The sequence below is a fragment of the Orycteropus afer genome, unplaced genomic scaffold (genome assembly GCF_000298275.1).
Source record: "Orycteropus afer afer isolate SDZICR_OR568_19922 unplaced genomic scaffold, OryAfe1.0 scaffold00197, whole genome shotgun sequence".
Classification (NCBI taxonomy): domain Eukaryota; kingdom Metazoa; phylum Chordata; class Mammalia; order Tubulidentata; family Orycteropodidae; genus Orycteropus; species Orycteropus afer.
This window is the reverse complement of record NW_006921784.1, coordinates 856,516-866,440: the sequence shown is the minus strand read 5'-3', so window position 1 is coordinate 866,440 and position 9,925 is coordinate 856,516. Positions and strand designations below refer to the sequence as shown.

The following is a 9,925-nucleotide window of genomic DNA, read 5'->3' as shown; positions in this document are numbered from 1 at the left end:
CAATAGCAGCACCTGGTTTCCTTAAAGCCACCAGGCTTGGATGCACTGGGCAGAAGGGCCCCAGCCTGATATTTTTTTACCTTGACTGGCTCCTACTTCTGGAGGTACTTCTTCATGATGCTTTCAACATCATCCGCTTTCCTCCCTGCCCCTGACTCTCTGTTCTCTGGCGATGTGCGCTCCCCACCATCACCCTCGAGCCTCAGGGTTCTCGGCCGGCTCTTGATGCTGTCAGCACTTTTGAAGGACAGGATGGAGCCGGAGGATGAGGATGAGTCAGAGAGATGAGCAGGGTCTTCCTTGGGCTCTGGGCTCTTTGACAAAGCAGTGCTGATCCTCGGGAGAAAGGAGCGGTTGGCCTCTTCCGTCTCAAAGTGGACGCTGGAAAGCCGTGAACTGTCTTGTCTATCCTTGGCCACTCCTGACAAGGAAATGGGAGTCTGAGGCTTTCGGATGGCTGGGAGGAAGTCATCAAAATCCACATTGCTCTTACGTTCATAGTTGAGGCTTGGGAGCTTCCAGCTGAACGGGTCGCTGCCTGGAGGTTCCGGCATAAGATGGGCGAACTGGCGGTTCTGGAAGACAAGGGGCTCCTTCCCTAGTTCTGGGCAGCTGGCGTCATCCAGAGAGGATTCCAGACACGGCCTTCGAGGACGCAACACGGGGGACAAGAGAGGGTCCCTGGGTGTGGTCGAGGAGCTCAGTTTCCTCTCTGAACTTGATCCCGACTCTATGAGGGACTCGCAGGAACTGAACCGGGTCTTCAGCTTCTCGGGCAGCAGTGTGGTGGACTCCATGCTGTCAGAGGGGATGCACTTCAAGCTGGTGGACCGCAGAAGCCCCGCAGCACCCTCCATTTCCAGGGCTGACTTTGCCCCAACCCTCAGCGAGAGGTCACCCTCATCACTCCTGGCCCTGCCTCTCCGCAGTGTGGATGCCCCAGTGATCTGGTAGATGGGGAGGGTGGGCCAGTCCTCCAGGCCCAGCGGGGACCCCCGTCCCCTCTGAGCTCGCTTCTTCCGGAGGCCTTCCACGAACTCAGAGAGGGCCGCCGAAGGGCTCGGCAGCTTTTCCCTGGGAAGTGGGGATGTGTCTCTACTCTGTGAAGACCGGGAGGAAGACAGAGCTTCCAACTGCTCCATGCTCCTCCTGTGGGTGCCAAACCCTTCGCCATCCCCCAGATGGCGGGACTTCTGCCGGTGGAAGGAGAGGGGTGACTGGCCTCCAGGGGTCTTGCAGCGGGCTCCACTTGGTGCCAACACTGCTCTGGTCCTCTCAGCATCCCCAGCCTCTCTATTCATCCTGTGACAAGAGAAAAAAAATGCTATCAGTAGAAGCTGGGCAATCCATACCTTTTGGGGATGGGTTATAGAGCCACTAAGCACAGGACCTAGTACTGTATTTCTTTGGAAATGCTGTCCCTACCGCAGTCTCAAATGGGCCATATGATATAATGTGCAAATTTGGGTTATAGAAATGATTTCTTGTTGCTTTCTGAAATGCAATTTCTGTCTATAATTAAAGCCAGCTAAGTAATTTAAGGAGATTAAAACTGCCACAAGGACAGATGACTTAGACTTATGAACCACTGCATCTGATATGATAGGACGTATCATCCTGGATCCTACTGTGACATAAGTAATCTGCTCCTTAAAGACTCGAGGAGAGCCTCCAGGGGGTTATAATTTATTTAGGGTGGAGCCCAGAAGATAGTCCCACCAAGCAGGGGTTCTGAGAGTTGATGACCCAAAGGTATGTCTCAGCAGGCATGCTCTATGACACCCCCCGTTGTTTCATGAGGTGGGGCTGAAAATGGTTCCCCAAAAGGGAAAAATTTACAAGGAATCAACTTGAAACTAAGACTACACACAAGAGGACAGACGGTGTCTATTCTGGGATTACCTCAGGCTTGGCTCTTGTGCACAGGGAGTTTGTAGCAGCTGAGCCAAATGCACGTGCCCTCTGAAAAGCGGGAGCCTCACCATAGGGCAAAAATGACAGACTGTTAAGATTGAGGGTGTCCTTGAAATGCGAGAGACTGGAGCCCCCCAACCTTCCCTTTGATACATAAAATCCCTATGTTCTCCCTCGACTCCCTCAAAGAGAAATGCCCCCCTTCCCACCCACCAGCAAAATTCTAATTTACAAAAAAAAGGGGGGGGGTGCCAGTTGTCAGAGTTCTGGCCTGCCAGACAAAGCCGAAGACTCAGAGCCAATTGAAAGCTGAAGCAATGCCCATTCAGGTTTCCAGTCATGAAGGCCATGTGGCTGCCTGCACGGATGGGTGCCATACCATGGACAAATGCAGGGCTTAGCCATCTACACATAGAGTGGCTGGGATTCTGGTACAAGACTTAGAGGAAGCCTTCTTATTAAGTCCCATTTGATATCCCACCCCTACATGCAATCAAAGGAGCCCTGGTGATGCAATGGTTGAGAGCTTGGCTGCTAACTGAAAGGTCAGCAGTTCGAACCCTGATGATCTGGTCTTGTAAGATGACAGCCTAGGAAACCCTACAGGGCAGTTCTGCTCTGTCGCATGGTCACTAGGATCGGAATTGACTCAACAGCATCTAACGATGACAACACCACCTACAATCACACATGACTGCTTAGAAGGAAAAAGAACTAAATGCCTTTGATGTCTGGGTGGGCTCTTGATTCTGGAAGGAAGCAAGCTAAAGACCCCTGGAGGTGATGCCCAGGAGGAAAGAGGAGGGTACAGATGGGTATAGGATCATAGGGTCTCTTCCAGGGACATGGGGAGGGGCCTAGAACTCCTGGAAGCTAGAGCTTCAACTGTCCTCTTGCTCCAGAGCTTGTGGGAGCCTCCTCAGACTTGGGACCTTTGGGATGTCACCGTACTGGACTCACTAAAGGGTATTGTGAGTGATGGACAGGGGTGGCTGTGCTCATGTGCTTCTCCTTATTCACTGTACCAGTAGGTGAAGAGGACAGATGGTCTGGGGATGAGGAGGGGACCATAGGTGTCAAGGTGGTGGTGCACTGAGCTCCCACATATTCAAATCATCACTCATCGCCACCATGCTTTGTCTTGTCTTGGTTTGTCCCCCATCTCCCTCTCCAAGCTCACATCTTCTGAGCTGCCCTCTTGTTCTCAATAATCCAGCTGCCCTGGTCCCCTGCGACATGCCAAAACCAAAAGACAAACCTATTGCCATCGAGTTGATTCTGACTCACAGCAACCCTCACTGGGTTTCTGAGGTGGTAAATCTTTATGGAAGGAGAGAACGAGAATAGAATAGAATAGAAGGGCTGTGTATGCACAGGGAGAGAGCTCAGGGGGCAGGAATGCATGGGAGGGAAGGACACAGGGAAGAGGTAACTATGGGGAGGAAGTGGGAGGGGAGCTGTTGCATTGTGGGAAATTGTAGTCTATGTCATGAGACCAAGTATATGCGAACTGATGTATGCAAAGTGGATTTGCTCTACAAACTTTCACCCAAATCACAATTTAAAAAAAAAAAAGAAAGAGAGATTGCACTGTCTTCCTTCCTTGGAGTGGCGGTGGGTTTGAACTGCCAACCTTCTGGCTAGTAGTCAAATGGCTAGTAGGCACTGTGCCACCAGAACTCCTTTTTCCTACCTCTCACCCCTGGGTCCTAGCACCTACCTCATTGGGAGGCTAAAACCAAAAACAAACCCACTGCTGTAGAGAAGATTTTGACTCATGATGACTCCATGAGTTACACAGTAGAACTGTGCTCCACAGGGTTTTCTCAACTGTAACCTTTATGGAACCAGACAGGGAGGCCTTCCATGGTGCTGCTGAGTTGGTCTGAAATGGCAACCTTGAGGTTAGCAGTCATGTGCAAACCACCGTACCACCCACTGGGAGAACGAAAAACCAAAAGCCCTTGGCACAGATAATTGCTCAAACAGTGGTTAACATCTATGACTAATCATTAATAACCAATCATTCCTGGTTATCAACCATTAATAATTAACAGGTAATAGTCATCATTATTAGCTGCTAATACTCTTTGAATCTCTAACCCACCACTTGCCACAATTAAAGGCTCCACTGAAGTGCCGAGACAGAGGACAGAAGAATGAAGAGGCTGGTGACCTTGCCTCGTGTCATTTCTAGGAAGAGGGATTAGCCTCAATACACTCAGACAAAAGCCACCCAATTTTCCCAGAGCAGCTGCCTGCTTTCCCATTTTGTGGCTGTCACCTCCCATCTCCGTCACCAGCTGGACACAGGCTGGGGATGGAGCTGGAGGGCTCCTTTATGATTACCTGAAGGTGTGTTTGTCAACATCATTGCTTTGGAATTGTTCCCCTAATACATGGCAAGATGGCTTTCACACACTTCCTTTTTTTTTTTTGTATTTTTTAATAAACAGCTTGGAGCTGCCAGGGGCAGTGGGTGACCGCAGAGCTGACAAAAGTCATTCCCGTCCTGTCTAGGCCCTGAAAGGAGGTGGGCATGATGGATGTGTCTTGTGCGCTAGGTCTCATCCATCGCCTGCCATGTGGGGACGGCAGCAGTGAGGATTCCTTTGGCTGAATCTCTTGGGGCTCTGCCATCCTACTTGCCCCAGCTTCCACCCCCACTACTGGCTCCAGATGCTGAGATGAGGCCCAAGGAAAGGGAGGCAGGAGGAGCTGCAGGGGGAGGAGGAGGAGGAGAAAGAGGAGGAAGGATAGCACAGGAGGGAGGAAAAGAAAGGAGCAAAAGCAGAGGAAGTAGGGAAATTGCAGACCTTGTACCTGTGCTGGGCTCTTGCCTGCTCTTGTCTCCACATACCTGGAGTGAACCCTGGTGGAGCAAACGATTTGCACTTGACTACTAACCTAAAGGTTGGCAGTTCGAACTCACCCAGTGGTCCAATGGAATAAAGGCCTGGTAACCTGTTTCCATAAAGATAGCAGCAAAGAAAACCTTACAGAACAGTTCCACTCTGCAGTATGTGGGCTCTCCAAGAGTCAGAACTGACTTGATGGCAATAGGTTCGTTTTGTTGTTGTTGTTGTTACTCCTGGAGTTAGCACAGTGCTGGGGGCACAATGGAGGCTCAGTAAGAGAGGTCAAATTGAATCAAGTGGATGAGAAACAGGAAGTTGGTAGGATGAGAGAAGTGGTGGGGGGAAAAGGCAAGTGGGAGGAAGAGGAGAAGTAAGAGCGAAGGAAAAGGAAGCCAAACAAACAGGAAAGAAGTTGAAGTGAGAATGGACGAGGGACATGAGAGGAAGTGGAAATAGACCAGAGGTGGAGATGGAGGAGAAGGAAGAGGGGGACCAAAGGAAGAGAGGACAGTGGCAGAGTTGTGCAGGTGGCAGCTGAGAATCTGACCTCCTCATCTTACACAAAAAGGTGGGAGAGGCTGGAGACTGGGGGAGGCAGTCAGCGGTCCAGGTGTGAGGCATCCGGAGGGCCCAGCTTATGAGTGCCAGGGCCCAGGCCCAATAGGGCACAGGCTCATGGGGCCTACACCATGGAGGTCCCCCCAGCTCTGCTAGCCCCAGGAGGTTCAGCCCCCCTTACCACGGCTCTGCTGCTCAGGGCCACCAGGAGCAGCACTTTCCATAAAGGTATGAAAGCCAGTCCCCAGCCTGGCTGTCACTAGACCACTGAATCCCACCTAGGCCGGATGACTTGGGGGGCACATGCTGGGCCCCACCTTTCTGGAGTGGTTTAGTGACTTGGGAGCCAAGCTGATGGGCTTGAAACAGGAATACAAGCCACGCAAAGTTGACTCCTGGGGGCTGGAGAGGAGAGGGCATGGGGCAGAATGAGGATCAAGGGAGAAGAGATGAGAAGAGGAAACAGAGTGGGGGCAGAGAGAGGGAATTGGGGGGGGGAAGGCAGGAGGGAGAGCACGAGGAAGGAAAAGAAGTCACCGTACAGCTGATGGCTCCCTCCTGGGCCTACCACTCAGAGAGCCCCCCCATCTCTGAGTTCCTTTTCTATTTCCCGTTCTTTGCATCCCCTCCTTTCTGTGCAGACGGCAGAGTTGAATCTGAACTCAGACTCCCTCCAGCAGGCTCTGGGGTGGGGATCCCAGTTCCGCTGTCTGGGGCAGGCTGCTCCTCTTCATTTCTGTCCTGGATTTGGACAATTCAAACACATCCCACCTGCCTTCATCCTGTGGCCTGAGGGGGACTCATTTTTTCAGCTGTCCCCTCAAGATGGCTCGACTATGCCTGGAAACTGCCTCCACTAGTACCACAGGATGGACAGACAGCAGCTAATCAACATATCACGGCGCTGGGCTCCTGGAGCCTTGGCCAGGGAGAGCCATGATGGATGGAAGGCTGTCTGAGTGGCTGCGAGACAGGTGTAGACTAATGCTGGGCAAGGCACTGTCACTCTCAAAGGAGAGACTCTAACAACCCTTTGGGAATTTCTGCAGCCTGCTCCTCAGTCTACCTGGAGAGGAATGGCCTCCTAGTCTACCTGCCATGATAAGGAGCCAGTGGGAAATGCTCGAGCATTGAGCCTCAAAGATGGTGGGGCTGCTCCTATCATTAAATGGAGGTGATCATCAATGGTCACCGCAATAGCTACCCAGGGCTGGGCACCTACTGTGTGCCAGGCATTGTGCTGGATGCCAGGAGTATACAGTAGAAGACTGTATACTCTTCTTGTCAGTAGCTGACAAGCCTTCTGCCCTCATAGAGTGGACTCTCATGTTCAATGATATGCTTTACAGCAACCCTGGGAGGGAGGGACTACAGCTTCTGAGGCCAAGAGACATGGGTGACCACCTTAAGCATATATAGCTAGGAAGTGGCAGCGTTTTGTGCTTCAGTCACTGCTATACCCCTGGTGTTTAGAACAGTGTCCTTACACACAGCAGGTGCTCAATAAACATGGGTTGAATGAGTGAATAAAGCTCCAGGGCCCTGGAACATAGTAGGTACCTAATAAATATGCCCTCAGTACATGCATGGATCTCCAGTGCCCTAATGCATAGTTATGTGCCCCAAAACAGGTGTTGAACAGAGAGGCATTCCAGTGCCTGGCACATAGTAGATGCTTAAAAATTTTTGTTGAACTGATGAGTGAAGTTCCAGTGTCTGGCTCATGACAGATATCCAAGAAATGATGATTAAGTGATTAAATGAACAAGAGAAGATAGCTGAAAATACTCTGAGTACTGGTTGCCTAAATTTATGAAGGCTTCTTAGGTAACTGGGGTACAAAAACTTAGAAACACTGAAATTTCCACTTTTTCTAATCTGAAAGGCTATAGGAATGGGCTTCAGAGGCAGAGGCTTGGGTTCAAATCCTGATTCTCTCCCTCCCTAGCCAGACATCTTTTGGAGCTCCAACTTGTTCAGCTGGAAGAATGGTAACAATAACATCCTATCTTAACAGAGCCCTGAGCAATTAGACATGAGTGTGTGGTACACTCAGAGTTCCCATGAGTTACACCTTTACTCACCCACAGCAAAGGCAAAGGATGCCGCAGTTAGACTTTTTATCCCTTCTCCCATTTATTTATCCCTTCCTCATTTCAGAACATTGCTGCTAATAAATAGATGTTTAAAAGTCTTAGAAAACCCAAACCAAACCCACTGCCATCGAGTTGATTTCCACTCATAGTGACCTCCCTTGGGTTCCCAAGGCTGTAAGTCTTTATGGAAGCAGACTGCCTCATCTTCTTCCCACAGAGCAGCTGGTGGGTTTGAACCACTGACCTTCTGGCTAGCAGCCAAACTGTCTTACCCATTGCACCACAAGAGCTCCTTAAAAATCTTACACTTTTCATATATTACTTGTTCATTTCAAAACATTACTACTAATACATTTGTCGTCGTTATTATGTGCATACATGTTTTAAAATCTTAATGCTTGTTTCATTTTCCTAATGACTCGTTCATTGGGAAGGACCCAGGTTGAGAGCAGATGTTCAAACATAACACTCCTATGCATTAGCCAAAGGAGCCCTGGTGGCACAATGGTGAAGGGCTCAGCTGCTAACCAAAAGGTCAGTGGTTCGAACCCACTGGGGGCTCCACAGGAGGCAAAGACCTGGCAATCTGCTCCTGTAAGAATCATAGCCTAGGAAACCCTATGGGGCAGTTCTACTCTGTCACACGGTGTCATGAAGTGTCAGAATCAACTCTAATGCACACATGGACATGGCATAAGCCTGTCTGAGCAATGCAGGAAAAGGACCTAGAGATGGAGGTGGTTAGCTCAGCCTCAGAACAAGCCAGTTTCTCCTGCTTGGACCACACCCAGGCTGCCCCAGGAACAAAGCCCCATTGTTTTATCTCAAGTGCCTGTCACAGTAGTTGATGATCCACAAATATTGGTCAAATGAATGAAATGAGCTTACTATGCATTTCGTATACAGGCAGAACCCAGGTTACAAACGACATCTTTTCATAACTGTGTCTTTAAGAATCCATAGGTAAGTCAGACCAGGTGAATATGGTTCTTCAGCCTAACTTTATACAGTCTTCTACAGAGAGAGAAGGCTTGAAGGCTTCATGATGATTTAAAAGCTGTACATGAGGCAGGTGAGGTGACTGTGATAAAGAATTTGCTAGGAGCAGAAGTTGGTTCAACTGTTTCAAAGTGAGGGCAAGTTTACATAACATTAAAGGGCAAGTCAGATGTTCGTAATTCACGGACTGCCTGTACATCCTCTCATCAGGATCAGAATCATTGCCCCATCTTGCAGATGAGGAAACAGGCTCTTTGGTGAAAAACCATTTGCCAGGTGACAGTGCTGAATGGCAGGGCTTGGCTCTAGGCCCTGGCTGGCCAAATCTGAAGCCCTCCCCTTCTCCACCCCTCACCTGCCTGGCACATCACTGGCTGTCAGGAGCCAGGAACGCGGCACGTGAAACCTCAACTGGCTGAACCCACATCTATGTATATCTGTTCTTCCAAACCCACTGAGACACAATGAGCAAGAAAAGGGGCGTCTGCCTCCAAAACACTGGTATCACTGTCACTGGACATAATCACACAGTGAAAAATATCATCCCCAGGGCTGTGTCAGGGCAGAGCCTGGACCAACTGTTTCTGCAGGAAACTCAAGGCACAATTAATGACCCCATGAATCATCTCCAGAGGCATGCTGTCACCCCCATTTTTCACCCACACCCTGAAATCAAAGGGAAAATTAAAAATGTATCGATGTCCTTTAATCCTGGCAAAGCATGGGATGGGAAGCCAGATGTCCTTTTAAGATGGCCTGAAGGTTCTGTGATTCTGAATCCAACACACTAGTTTATCAACTGTAAAAGAAGTTGATCTGGTGTCCAGGAGGACACGCTGCAGTAGAGAACATGAGGCACTTGTTACGGCACTCAGGTCAATTTCACCCAGTACCCGTTACCATATATTGTGCCTTTAAGCTTTGCAGGTATCGCTCAGTTTTATCTTCACGTCAATCCTCTGGAGTGACACCACTGTCATCTTCTTATTTCATAAATGAGGCTGAGAAAGGATAAACAATTTGCCATCTAATAAATGGAAGAACATGGATTTAACCAAGGAGTCCAATTCCAAAAGCCAAGCTACCTCATCTTTATCCTCTCCCATCCTTTATTCTCCCATTTAACTGATGAGAAAGTGAGTCTGCTCAGGAGGCAGGAGAGCAGAGACTCTCACCCGGGGTGTCCTGAGTACATACAATGCCAGGCTGAGCTCGAGCAGTAAGATGGGTTGCCTTCCCTCCCGGGGCTCACACAGTAGTTCTGGAGTCTGGGCAAACCCGTAAAGAAAGGTCAGCAGGGCAAGAGGTCAACAGAACCATGGGTGTAAGTGCAACAGGATGTGATGTGGGAGAGACAAGCAGGTGCTGGAGAAATTGGTACAGCCTTTCTGGAGGCAGTGGGGATAAGCCAGGATTTGAAAGAGGGGTAGGATTTGGTTGTTGGTGAGAGGTAGAGGAACACTCCAAGGAGGAGAAAGAGATCCTTCCTACCCCATGTCA

The 9,925-nt window shown here is 49.7% G+C and overlaps 1 protein-coding gene across 1 annotated transcript in view; it reads right to left on the bottom strand.

The window, feature by feature from the left end:
* Window positions 1–92: 92 nt before the first annotated feature.
* The window catches only part of MYO18B (myosin XVIIIB), a 368,096-nt gene continuing 358,263 nt past the window's right edge, over window positions 93–9,925 (bottom strand). The window contains exon 40 of the mRNA XM_007947984.1: window positions 93–1,302. Within this exon, the coding sequence (XP_007946175.1) occupies window positions 93–1,302 (1,210 nt within the window). The remainder of the gene's footprint in view (window positions 1,303–9,925) is intronic.